This window comes from Abrus precatorius, unplaced genomic scaffold, assembly GCF_003935025.1.
Source record: "Abrus precatorius isolate BTA unplaced genomic scaffold, Abrus_2018 Scaffold3, whole genome shotgun sequence".
In the NCBI taxonomy this organism is placed as follows: Eukaryota; Viridiplantae; Streptophyta; class Magnoliopsida; order Fabales; family Fabaceae; genus Abrus; species Abrus precatorius.
The window spans coordinates 32,099,975-32,114,566 of NW_020874373.1; the positions used below are offsets into that span (position 1 = coordinate 32,099,975).

The window sequence follows — 14,592 nt, forward strand, 5'->3', positions numbered from 1 at the left end:
TCGAACACTCAATCACACACACATTCTCTCTCTCTTCCCATCTCACTCTCAACTCAGGTATAAGAGGAATGGAGGGGAGTGAGTGTGTCTCTGTTCTCTGAGTAAGCGTTTTTACATATTTGAATTTAAATTAATTTAATTTTCTAACATTAATTTTATTTAAAATTAAATTTAAAGTAAAATCATTTATATTTTAAAAAATAAATTTTAACCCAATATAAAAATTTTAATAACATGTTAACTCAAACATACATTTATGAGTAAAAGTCTATAAAAATTTTGTACTAAATTTAGTTTAGTTCATGAAAACATAAGTCACTAAATCTCTGAATATTTTTTAGATAGGTTAGTCCCTTCGTTAAAATACCTCCGTTTAACTTAATAGAATTTATATAACATGTTAACTAGCTAAAATGGCACTAGTAACTTTATTTTATAAACTTATAAAATAAAAATTATTAAAATCATCTCAAGTTAAATAGCAATATTATAATAAATAGACAAACCTGCTTTGTAAAGAAAAAATAAAGACTACTTAATAACATTTATTTTTAAAAAGCTTAAATTGAGTGTTCAAGAAATATTTTCAAGAACCACATTGAGTGTTTACTCCAAATTTAAAATTGCAATATAAGTAAAAAGAACAAAAAATTGAGGCGTTTGAATGCATATCCAAATATGGAGTAAAGTGAAATTGTTGGAGGCAAATGTGTGTTTCTGTAAACCTAATAAAGGGTGGAGTAAAATAGGAGTGGTGGGCTGTGTAATAAGGAAAAAGAAGAAAAGAAAACAGAGTAGAGTGTGGACCTGATTATATTTATGTGAACGGAGGCACTACATTTACAATTCTACATCAATCATATGCTTCTTCACAAATGGATAGAGAGGATGCAAGTTGGCACTCACACTGAGGCTTGCGTTGGAAAAGACGGTTTTGTATAAGGTGGTCGGGTGGTCCTTTCATAATGAAAAACTTTATTCTTATAATCTCTCTATAATTATTTCAATAACTAATATATATATATATATATATATATATATATATATATATAAAGTCATGTAATAACTTTTTATTTTATAATTTTAATAAAAATTTATTATGTATAACTTTTTATCTGCATAACATTGAATATGTAAAAAAATCACTATGATATAGCTCTTTAATAATAGTCATTAAATATAATAATATAATATTTTAAAATATATCCTATAACTGTTAATAAAATATCATTATAGTTTAGAGATAAATTTTATTAAAAGGTATAAAGATATTTTTAATTTTTCTGCTCGTTAACAATGTTAAATATTCATAATATATTTTATTTTTTAAATATAAAATATATATTTTTTATTCCATACTATCTTACAAAATTATAAGAGAATTGATAGGAAGATTTTATAGAAAATATAACATTACTTTAAAAATGTGAAATAACCTAGATTGGGTGAGTAAAATAGAGTTTTGTTAATTAGTACTCTAAATATATTAGTTAATAAACTAATAAATAATGCTTTGATAATATTTTAAATGTTTTTTTTTTGGACAGGTAGCATTTGTCTATAAGATAAGATAAACATTATTTATATCAATAGATTGTTAGTTCAGCTGATACATGTTCAATTTCTTCTAAGTCTTCAAACTTTATAAATGAAGAAAAAAAATAAAATCCCTATTAAGATATCTAATTTTTATACAGTGAATATTCTAAACTTATCATTTATGGAGGATATCTATTATTTTCAATTTCGAAAGCAGAAAGATTGATTTTATGTTGCGTACTTGGATGGATATATATATACAAATAATCAAATTAGAGTATTTTTAAGATAAATTAACCTTCGAATAATGAGTTTTATAGGAAGATAAAAAAATTTTAAATGAAAATATTTAATTTTAGGGGTGAATAAATTATTTATACGCATTATTTACGAAAACAATTATAGCATCTTTTGATTCTTGTAATCAACTCCACTAATAAAAAAAGGTTTAGAATGTGTTTGACAAGTTATATCAACTACTTTATAATTTAATTACTTTAAAACTTTATTTGATCAAAATACATTTGATAAATATATTTATCTCACTAATTTATAGTGTTTTACATATACTACTTGAATTAATATTTAAGCTTATAATTTAATAACTTATTACTTGTTTTTTATTTTTCTTCAATATTTTAATAAAATTTCTTAATTACTGTCTCGTTAAATATTGTCCTATTTATTTTCTTAAATTTTTTTTCCATTGTATTATGTTATTTATTTTATTATTACACTATTTATTTTATTTTATTAATGTAATTGATCTTTAAACAAAAATTACAATAATTTTATAAATTATTATAATTTTTAAAGTAATTATAATTTTATAATTTATTTAGTAAAATTATATTTTTGGCGTCTGCTTTTACTTAATTTTATAGTCGTGGTTCCGGTAGAGACATTCATCACTGGTTGTACCTTTTTTCGCTTTTTAAGTAGTATATTTGACTGTGAGGAGAGGGTTTCCACATGTCACCAAATATAGAAGAGAAGAAACATTAACAGATACTCCTTAGAACATACACAGCTTTAAATTCGTGCACGCACAATTAGAGGTAAAAGCAATGAACGGTTCAAGGAGAGTTGCTAGTGGACCGCAGACACAGCAGACAACCATGGAAATAAAAATGGGCAGAAAAGAGCCTATTAAATTTGTTTATCCTATGCTTTACAACGTCAAGTTGCAGCATCTGTTTAGTCCACGCTTTCAATAATATTTTCTGCAAAAACAATATTTTCCCACAAAAGGAAAATGCAATCTGGACCAATTTTTCCCATTAAAAGAATGAGCCTCCCGAGTGGTTCAGATTATATAACCGATCAACCAACTGAATTAATGCCGTATATCAAATCACTACTCACTCGGCGGGATAGGCAAAGTTGCAATGCATGCAAGGTTACTGCACTCACCATGAAAGATGAAGATATAAACTGGGAATCAATCATAATATGAAAGGTCAATCAAACAAGCTTTTAATTGTTATAATTTCTGGAAAACCGACAACAGTTTTTTCAAAAAAACAGTGAGCAAACACATCCTTATTCTTCTCACACGCTGCAAAAAACATCATTAGTCCAAATCGTGACAATTACCATTACACCGTTCTGTGTAAGAAAGTTAAACAAGGAAAGAATGAACGCAGTATCTGAATAAGCTTTTATTGATAACACATACTAGAATCAGCGAGCAACACATTACACATCACATACATCTATATTCAGCCACTGAAACAATGCTTCTAATAAGCCTCCCAAAAATATTTAAATTCCCAACGATGATTTGCATGCGAACTGTTAATCAAACTCCAAGCCAGAAAAGACCATCCATTCACTCACCATTAATTGGAGCATGTAATTAAGTAAATTGTAGCCTGAAACCCTACAAGAAGTAATGTCACATTGGCGTTTAGGCTTGATATTTGCAAAAACAGCATACAATTAGCATGTGCTTATGCTGCCTCCAAAATTCACAGTTTAGACTCTTTCCTTTCAATTTCTGCAAAATGAACTCTATCCAGGACAATCAATCACTACAAAAAGAACAATTATATCATGGGAAAGTAGAATTAAAAATTAATTTCTAGAACAGTAGCTTTTATTTTGACTTTCAAGAAAATATGCACGCATACAACAATTAAGACTTCCTTTGACTGCTGCCAAACCCTGATAAGAATGTACAAAAATATGAAAAATAAAAGGATAATGATCATACTGTTGGCTTGCTGTTGAGAAAGATTTCTATAAATGTACAGTAGACAGCATAAACCCAACTGTTTTGAGAAAGAAAAGGCTTTGCGCTGAATTCAAACCTGCACCAAAGAAAGATTTGCACGGGAGCCAAATATTGATAATCATAGATTTTCAGAAAAATATTTTTTACATATTGGGAAACATTAAATAGATAGACTGACTTAAGGACTAAAGAAATGTTCACATTGGATATTGACCAAATGTGACAAATATTTGTAAAATTTATACAATGTGGCTGCATGAAATCCAGAAACTGAATCTGTCAACTGCATGCAATATCAGGTTGACAGAATCAGCTTGACATGAACGCTGTAGTCTGTACATCTCCAGCAATGGGAAAATCAATTTACAGATTACCCTTTCTCCCCCGAAAAAATTGTAAAAAGCAGATGACCCATTTCCAAGAGACATCATTATCCCTCTTCATCAATGTTATCATCACCAGAAGCGATCTGTCTAGTCTCAGATAATGATAGCCTCCTAGGCTTTGCTGAGCCTGACTCAACAAGTCCTTCTGATGATAAATTTAATGCAGCAGTTCCTGATGAAGAACCCAACAGACGCCGTCCTTGGGCATCAGCTGAAGGTGATGCAGACATATTATAGGTGAAGATTCCCATTGGGTGATCAAACTTGCAACTTGGACCAAATTTGCATATGCCATAACGTGAATAGAAGACACACAAAGGTTCTCCCTGTAGGAAATGGGACAGTAACTCTATCAGCATGTACCAAAATCAATAAAAAAATCAAATTAATGTGAGGAGAACAATGCACAAATAATTGCATATCTTCTCATCTCTCTAATCACAATAAACAAATAATTTTTTATGCATTTATTCACTTTTCCCAAGAAAAACAAGTACATATATCAAGTTTAAAATACTTTTAAGAATTATATCACACATGTTCATTGACACAAATTTTGGGAATGATATGCTACATCAAGAAACTTACAGATCAATACCTAAGCCATAAGATATCACAAATTGATTTAGACATAGCAAGGGAAGCATATACTTCAAACAACTCCTATTGGTAACCATCCTTTTCATTATCTCTCCTTTCTTCAATGTTACACTAAAAAATGCACTTCTCCCAATTCAAACATCTCTTGGTGCTCATGCAAAGCTCAATCATAAGATTTTTCATGTATGGTGATTTAAACCATTTATAGGATGTCATGCATCTAGGACATATTACTTCCTAATATTAAAAAAAAAGTACTCTAACATACGGTGCTTTGGATTTTTCATTTCACGAAAATGTTAATTTCACACTGATAGAAATCTAACAGAAACTGATACCATATCTCCCACACCGCCTCCACTCTTTTCCCTCTCTCTGACATGAGACCCATGTCCCATAGGTTATTATATTAGTTACTACCCATTGTAGTCATGTTTACATGGAGAGCTTATCCCTATTTTTCATGTAATGTGTTCCAAACAACACCTTAGATGGGGATATATCACACACCAAAATAAAATGATTATTTTAAATCATTTTACAATTGCTAGTATGTTATCCCTTTTAAGATAGTAACTTGTTATTCTGTGTCGATAACTTTTGAAATATAAGTAGCCTAACGTTTAAAATGAGCAATAAAATATGCTATCAAATCACAGAAAAAGTTATTATCAATATAGGATACCAAAAGTTATATACCATGTTGTCCCTAAATGGCGTAAATATACAACACTATTCTGGCTTACAAATTACATTGTTGCTCATTTTAGCTCCTAAATTGACATTGATACAGACCCAAATGCATATGGGCCAAATGAGCCATTGATCCAAGAAGCTAATACACGTAAATGGGGAAGGATGTATGAGAGGAAGAAAACTAGAAAAAGTGACGTGGCAAGCTATGAGAAATAGGTTGGTTAGATGAGAGAGAAAAAGGGGGGATCTCCATTGTCTTTAGGATCAGGTATGGGGACCAATGGGGGAATTCTGTTTTGTTGATTGTTTTGGGTAGAAGGCCATTTTGGTTGCTCTAAAGGAGCTTACGCTCTGAGCAGTGGGATTTCTCATCCTTCTATATTTCTTGCTTTCAATCAAATAGAATAAGTTCGTTATTTCTTCTCATTTGTTGTGCGTTCTCATTTTTATTGTGTTAAGTTCCCTATTAGACATGGAGTTAGTCATTTTAGGACCCAAATTTCCAGCACAGGCTTCTAAAACTTCCTGCATAGAGTTCCACAAATGTGCCATGTCTATCTCTCTGTGAGGAGCTAAAATCAGAGGATCAAAATCTAAATAGTAGAAACATGAGAAGACTAAAGAATAATACAGTAACAAATCAACCATCTACAAGCATAATTAAGAAAACTTGTTCTTTTTCTATGCCTTACTATGCTCAAGTTAAAACCTATGAGAACTATAATGAAATGCTTCAGGAAAAAAATAATCCAACTTAATGAAAAATAAACTTGCTGCATAGAACCCCAAGAACAAGAATTCAACTCACATGACGTAAAGGAAGGCCCATGGGACTCAAAACACAGTCAGGAGCAGGTATCATCCTTTCACGTGGATGATGGAAACGACAGACTGCACCAAATTTGCAATCTCCAGTCTTCATGTAGAACTGGCATTCAGGCTGACCAGGTCTCTCAGGAAATATGTTCTCCCTCTGCAACGGATAGAATCCTACAGGAACAGAGCCAGAACGAAATTGAGAATAACCCCCTTGAGATCCTGCGTTTGATGGTTCACCTTGCCGAGAAGTTCCATAGGTTTGACCATTTCCTATTGTTTGCTGAGGACTGTCTGATCCCATTTGACCCTGGAAAAATAAATGTTTCATCAGGATGTTGATACAACTCAGCAATGGCAAGTTCTATTAAAATAAGCCAATACATATCTGATTATATTAATATTTGATTGTTCACCATAAAATCAGATAGATGATGCCAATGTATTATTGGCAAAATAAATGCAATAAAATTTCTCTCCAATAGAGTTACAAACTCAATTTTTCATAAGAAAAAACATTGATAGAAAAGGACATGGGATGGGAATATATCCTAATAGCCTGACAAGGTTAAAAGTCTAGAGTCAAATCAAACAGTCATTCACATAGGCAGACCAAAATCTGAAGGAAATATAAATGATGGGGTCATGAACCAACACTCTCAAAAGTTAAAGCTGTTAGGTGGAACACATGAATGGTTTTATATCTAACACACCCCTTCACACACGAGTTTTTTGGGCCTAAAGCCTGGCCATGCAAAGACACCCACAGCTGAAATTTAACTTTTAAACAGAAGAACGAGGAAAACAAGAATCAAACTCCACTATATGGTCATGGACGCTTTGAGACCATCCCACAAATTAACAGAGGGAAACAACACATTTAATTTAACAAGCACTCCAATTACAGAAGTGCGCCTTGTAATAAGACACAAACATAGAATATCACATCTTTATATTTATTCCTTATAGCCTTCTCTATGAAAAGATGGATGAGCTTACACTGTATGCACTCCACCCAGGCACTGAAACCATTCCCTGAGGTAGAATCAAAGGTGCATAACTTGAAGGGGCTTGCCAACGTGGGCTAGGAATATATGATGAACTGGACCAATTTGTAATTCCTGCTGCATATGACTGCTGACCTGGTGTAGTTGGAGAATGGATGGTAGGATAAACAGGAGAACTTCGCATGGAAAGCACCATATTACTTGGTTGAGGATGGTGAAATTTGCAAGTGTTCCCAAATTTACATTGTCCAGTTCTTAAATAATAAGCACATTCAGGCTCATTCTATAGCGACAAGAAACAAAGAAAATAAAGAATTAGACAATTAACATCAACAATTCCACATAACCTTCAGCTGTCAGATGTATTATTTGAATAGAAGTAAGCAAGGCCTCAAATTTTTTAGAAAATGTAAACAGGACATAAAGAAGTATCATCTGAATTAAAGCTTTTCAGTCTAAAAGTATGTCAGGCAAATTAATTATGTTAAGCCAAATGAGCAATGAAACAAGAATGGGCCACAAATTGACAACCAACTACTGTCTTCACTACTTCAATATAAGTAAGAGAGAAATATTCAATACTAACTGGGCGGAGGGGATAGCCTAAAATATTCAAATCAACTCTTCCAGCAATCCCAGCTTTGTCTCTAGGATGATGAAACCTGCATGTGGCTCCAAATTTGCAAGTTCCTGTTTTTAAATAGTACTGGAAAGCACAAAAAAAGGATCAGTATTTGTAGTATGATGGATGTTTAAACACACAAGTACACGCGCGCACGCACAACACACACATAGACACTACATCAAGACCAAAACCAATGCTTTACAGTATAAGGTTGACATTAACATTGATACTACCTGTAAAGATTATAAAATCAAATATGGAAATCAAGCAAAACAACCATTTATAGTTAGATATGAAGTCATTTTCCTAGCTGTTTTGCTACCTAGATCAATGATCAAGATTTGCTAAAAGAAGATAATGGTTGCATATCAAATAACTATATAGAATAATAGTTCTAAGGACAAACACAAACAACTTTTTCTTAAAAGAAAAAAAGAAACGCTCTTCGAGCCTTCAAGTAGTAAATTGTTAAACTGGTTTTCAGCCAGATAGAAAGCTCAACGGAACTAATGTTAGATAAACATACACCAGCTACCTAAAAATTTAGTCAAAGACGTTTAGACAGAAAGCAAATTCAAATTATATTAACTTTCCACCTAAAATATACCACTTTTCAGATAAATATGGATAAATAATTCCAGACAGAAGTAAGAAAATGGATGACATGCAACATTTGTTGACTGCTTGATTCCTTTCTCCCAACCTCCATTCATCAGGGTGTTGAAAACAATTTGGACATGCGGACCCATCCAATTTCCCTATACAGATTGCCACTGTTAGTTATTATAGATAATATACTTTTCTTCTAGCTCTACAATTTAGGAGTTATCTTTTATTATATATATAAGAGAAGGATTTTCTCACACTAAAAACTATTATACTCAATCTAAGTCTTTCATTTAACTTACATCTAACAATCAGTGAAATAATAAATTATAATCTGTTAAATGTAAATTAAATAAAAAGTTCAAATCAAATGTAAGAATTTTTAGACTTATACTAATGTGAGAAAATCTTGTTTTATATATATATATATAATATGTCTTAGTTGGTATCAGAGTTCTAAAGATTTAAAGTTGGTATAGAACCTTCTTCTCTCTAGATTTGATTTATGATGATATCTTCTCCCTTTTGCTAAAATGGCGTCTGTTCAACTTTTCTTATCTATGGCTACTATGAATCAATAGCCTCTAAGCAATAGGACAGACTAGAATAAGAAATTTACATGGATCAAGCACCTAGTTTGATGTTCAAGGGGAGTCAAGGAGTCTTACAACTTGTGAACTTATATAGTTAAAACAGTAAATTCAAGAGTTGAGGTTTTGCAAGACAAGTCCTGTAGAAGTTATTTGTAATAATTAAGCTATGTTACATATTACCTCCAATCTAGTTTTGAGCAAACAAAGCACACTGAGATTGATTGCCATATTATACGGTGAAATTTTCTTTCTACAAATATTCACTATTTTAATTGTGAACTCCAACAGTCCAATGATCGACCAGGGGAGATATCCTCACCAAGGATCCAAATCCCCCATCCCCTTAGATAATATATTTATCTCCTATAAATATAAATTCATAGGGGGCTGTGAGGAATTCCCTCAGGCAATTCCAGTATTCTATAGAGTCCAGGAACTATAATTGTGGAAAATTATAAAATTCCCCCTTTAGAAAAAAAAAATTCACAGAGCATGCACATAAACAAGCAATATGCACCTTATGCACTCATTGAGAAACAAGTACATGCCTGACATTCTGGCTGTCCTATCCTTTCTGGGAATTCGCCTTTCATCCTTGCAGCGGCAATAGCCTGATAGTATTCAAAGAAAAACCTATCTGGTAAATATTATTTAATTAATAATGTGTGATCAAAATGAAAAAGTACCAACAGTACAGCAAGACAGTTTCAACTGTATACAGCACAGAAACAAGATTACACAAAATAAAAAACTGAGCCAAAACAGATAATAGAAATTTACTCATGAAAATAGCTTGTATTTGTAAAGAAAAACAAATGCTATACACAAATGCAAAGTTATATCCTCCCAAGTGTTCATGCATCTTTGATGTCTGCTAATGTACTGACATAGTCCAATTTAGTATGTGGAAAATGAAAGCATTTTTAACAGAAATACACTAAGCAAATAAAACTTGTGAAATAAGAATATAAAGGGACAACAGCAAATAGTTTCGACTGTCAATTGTTTCCATCAGATTGGAATATTCAATTTCAATCATAGTTATACTTTGGAATTTGCATATAAAAGCTAAGAATTATGTATTCAGAATATCTACTACATACATTATTTAATATATAATTACAATTTGTCCCAAAGCATTGCACAGATCATACCAGCTTCCTATTAGGAGGATGATTAAATCGACATGTTGCTCCAAATCTACAAAGGCCAGTTCTGATGTAATATGAACAGTCTGGTTCTCCTGGATGCTCAGGATAAGGTCCTGATTCCATTGTTTCACTGGACCTCAAGTTCATTTGCCACATTGCATCTGAAATAACCCGGCATAACAAGTCAATTTCTTAAAAGAGGCATCATCTTAACCTTACCTAAAAATATAAAAGAGTGAATGAAGTAATATAGCTATGATAAATCATAACATGTCCAGACAACAATGATACACTGTTGGGACGGGGTCCCCTCGTTAATAGCCCCGTACTGTAATGAAGAAGTTACGTGTATGAAATCTAAATTTGCACGAATATTTACTTTAAGTCTGATATTTTTATCCTAGCCACATTAAAAACCCATTTGGGAATGCTATGAGCACAAGGCTTTTCCAAATCTGCCATGCTCTCAATACTCTAGGTTCTTTTAAAAAACCCGAAGTAAGGAAAAAGGTTTAAAATTCAAAATATTCATTAAAAACAAGTTTCCATAAATTGCTCCTAGATTAATGATTATTAAATTGTTCAATAATAACAATTTATCACGAAACTACTTGAAAGCATCTAAACCTAAACTTACTATTTTGAATCAGTAAGGGTTATAATATTCATATAATTTTTCATATAATAGAACAAGAAAGGGTGATACAGCAAAAAACATCCATAAAAAGTAGCTTCGATTGCGGTATTCCTTGCCAGTCAAAAAGCAGAAAAACAGGACCAAATGGCGTGAACATAAACATTCGCAAAGCGGTTAAAGAAACATCAACACAAACACAAGGAAGCAGAATCCAACAAAAATAAAAACAAAAAGTTTGCAAGCAAGTCCCTAACACGACGATGATTGAACTCCACACGAAACACATAGCAGAAACAGAAACAAGAGATTAAGCAACTCAGATCTCACAATCACACAAGAGCATTCGACAAATTCCAAATCTCAATCGACCAAAAAATATTAACAAAATATCAATTAAAAAACACGCGATCATCGTCCATCAATCACCATTAGCGATCACAAAAACGCAAGTGATCGGAAAGAACCGAATTGAATTGTTGAATTCATCTTTGTGAATAATGAAAACGAAGAACGAGAAAGCATGTAGAAAAAGTAAAAGGACCTTGAGGAAGGTGCTCTCGGGACACGGGAATCGCAGCATCGAATTCCATATACGCATATCATCACTCTACACATTCCATTTCCCACACTCACCACTCACTCTAGCTACGATCAACCTCCACCCCCAACAATAACAACAACAACAACAATTACAATTTAATAAAATTAATAATTATTTAATATTTTTAAAAGAGGAAAAATACAAATAGAGTTAGAGAAAGAGAGTGTGTGTTCGTGAAGAGAAAGAGAAAAGAGGGAAAGAGAGGTAGCGTTGTGTTCTCCACTCCACAAACGAGAACAAGGAATAAAAACCAACCAACCACACCACGCTACTCATCTGTTACTGTTACTAACACTATTCGCTTTTTTTCACCCGCGTTTTCCACAACACACGTTCGTTTCATCCCCGCGTTTTTTTTTCCCCCATTTTTTTCCATATTTCTTAAATCCACAAAATTTGACTTCTCTGCCTTTTTTACGTCACCCTGTAATATTTCCTATTAAAATAATTAAACAATTTAATTCTAAACTCGAGCCACAATAAATTTAAAAATTGTGTTAAGTAATAATAATAATAAAAAAAAGCTTTGACTCGCTTAATGGTCATAATTATCTTACTTCACACTTCTCGAGTGAAATGTAAAAATATGAAAATAAGAAAAAAAAACTGCATTGGTAACCTAACCAATGAATCGTTTTTCTTTCTTGCTTTATATTTGAATTTAATTAATGTTGGTAAAATTGAAATTGTTTTTGGAAATAAGAGGGGAAAAAGGCATTGTTGTGTTGGGTTGATATTTATAATCATGTGGTGATTGATCATTGGTGCATAAAGAAAAAGGAAAAAAAAAGGCGAAAGGAGTGGATAATCGAATTTGGAACCATTGGTTTAGAAAGGAAAACAAGAAAAAAGTTCGTGGAAGACGGCACACTGTTTTAGCATGAAGTTGACACCCCCAAAAAAAATGGATATTAGTTCACAAAATTACAAAATAAAAGGAGATAAAAACAATATGTCCAAATAAGTAAACAAAATTCCCTTGTTTCATGAATCTGATTGCCTATAATTGGGGAGTTGTATGAAACTATGGATTGGAAGCCGCTTCACCCCAACGATTTATTTTTAGCTTTATATATGATTCTAAATTTAAAATAACAAATTAATATAAACATTTATATTTTTATAAATTATAATAAATAATTTTTAATTAATAGTCACATTAATTGATTTTGTTTTATTTTTCGTGTAAATTTATGTTTACTTTTAATTCACTCATTATATAATTTAATACTTGTATGTAAACAATATAACCAATATTTTTTAAAAATAACATTAAAATTTATTTTATTATGTTGTAATACCCTTTTATGAGATTAAAAAAAATTGTATAATCTTTAGTCTACCTTTGTTTTTTTCTTAATAATTTTACTAATGATTCTTATTCAATTTGGAGATATCGTAACTAAAGATTTAAAATGGTAATTTTCAAGTAATATATTGAAATGTTTTTACAATTTTTTATAAAAAAAAAATTGGTAAATCACAATATTATTTGGTGCAATTTAGATGAACAACATTTGTAAAGAAAAATAATAAAACAAACAAAATTCTGGTTTAACTATATTTTTAGTCTTTATATTTTAGTTTATATATAATTTTAGTCTCTTTAAATTTAATTATTTATATTTAGCTCTTATAGTTTCTTAGTTATATTAATTAATTTTCTCACACCAAAATCTCATTCAGTAATAAATAAAAATATAATAAGTATGTAATATATCTTTAATTAATGCAAAGCTGTAAAAAAATGAAATAATTAAATAAATGAATTTTTTATAATTTTTTACACTAATTTATATAAATTAGTAATATCTTATACCTCCTTTATATTTTTATTATTTATAATTATAGAATATGAATTTGATTTTGAAAATTTTAAAAATTTTAAAAATTAAATGAAAATAATTAAAACTAAGATCATACCGTATATAAATTAAAATATAAATACAAAAATATAATTAAGTCCAAAATTTTACTTATGAATAAAATTACAAATAAATAAACATCTCTAAAATATGTGATATATAAGTTACGTAACTTATATGTATCTGAACTCATAATACACTCTCTACATAATTATATATTTTTATTTATTTTTAAATAAATCATGTTACGATTTATTTTTCAATTTTCATTGTTTATGTTATAATTGATTTAAAAATAGGATATGATATTACACTACAAAATTTCAAATATTCTAATAATAATGTTTTTAAATCCTTAATTATAGAATTAATGCAATAAATAATAAAGATATACATGTCAATGATGTTTAAAATAAAAAAACATTTCTTAAGTTCCTTTTAAAGACTAAAAAGGACGATCATTTTAAATAAAATCTTAGAAAGAGTTTATAAAAATAGTTAATAAAATTTATTGATATAAATTAAAAAAAAGTCTATTTTGATAAATTGTATAAAAAAAAAGTTTGTTAAAATAAAGTAAACAAAAATTTATAAAAGTGAAAATTATTCTCATAAGTTTTCTGTAAATTATTTCAAACACAACTATGATTTAAAGTAACATTTATAATTAAAATTAATCTAAATACATATCCCAACGATATTTTAATACAATTATTCTACATTATCTATATTTTAATATAAAATTGATAATTAAAATTAATTTATTTTTCTCTAAATTTAATTTAATTCAGGTTCAATAATCAATTTCTGTATATAAAATGTAACTACTAATTTCTTTCCCATCATACTAAATAATTTTTACATTATATATATATATAATTTAATATTCTTAAATTTTAGAAATTTTTATAATTTTTATTAAATTTTTAAAAACTGTCATTTTATTTATTTTTATTAAATCCAATTAAAATTTTCTTATTAATAAATATAATTTTTAAAAGATCATGTAATATAATTTTAAAAATTATTTTTATTTTTTTAATTTAATTAAACCTGTGGTGAAAAATACTAGTTTAAACCAACGAACCGTCCAGCAAATTTAACAAAATAGCAAAGAGAGAGAACTTTTTTTATTTAAGATTTTTATTAAACATTTAAATAATAAGTTATATGAATTTTTTTATTAGATTTAAATTGTGCAAATATAATTTATTTTTTAATAAAAATATACTAA

General features: G+C 29.7%; 1 protein-coding gene across 3 annotated transcripts; it reads right to left on the minus strand.

The window, feature by feature from the left end:
* Positions 1 to 3,207: 3,207 nt before the first annotated feature.
* LOC113861823 (zinc finger CCCH domain-containing protein ZFN-like) lies at positions 3,208 to 11,771 on the minus strand. 3 transcript variants are annotated; one of them, XM_027494869.1, is made up of 8 exons: positions 11,434 to 11,713; positions 10,259 to 10,416; positions 9,653 to 9,715; positions 7,867 to 7,986; positions 7,273 to 7,563; positions 6,266 to 6,583; positions 4,355 to 4,487; positions 3,208 to 4,303 (listed from the first exon to the last, which is right to left on the minus strand). In XM_027494869.1, the coding sequence occupies exons 1-8, from the start codon at positions 11,480 to 11,482 to the stop codon at positions 4,206 to 4,208; spliced, it is 1,230 nt and encodes a 409-aa protein (XP_027350670.1). In that variant the 5' UTR covers positions 11,483 to 11,713; the 3' UTR covers positions 3,208 to 4,205. The 3 variants fall into 3 exon arrangements, with proteins under 3 accessions (XP_027350670.1, XP_027350671.1, XP_027350669.1); XM_027494870.1 differs by adding an exon at positions 8,609 to 8,663 and having other exon boundaries at positions 3,209 to 4,487; positions 11,434 to 11,771; XM_027494868.1 differs by having other exon boundaries at positions 3,214 to 4,487; positions 11,434 to 11,754.
* Between the last annotated feature and the right edge of the window lie 2,821 nt (positions 11,772 to 14,592).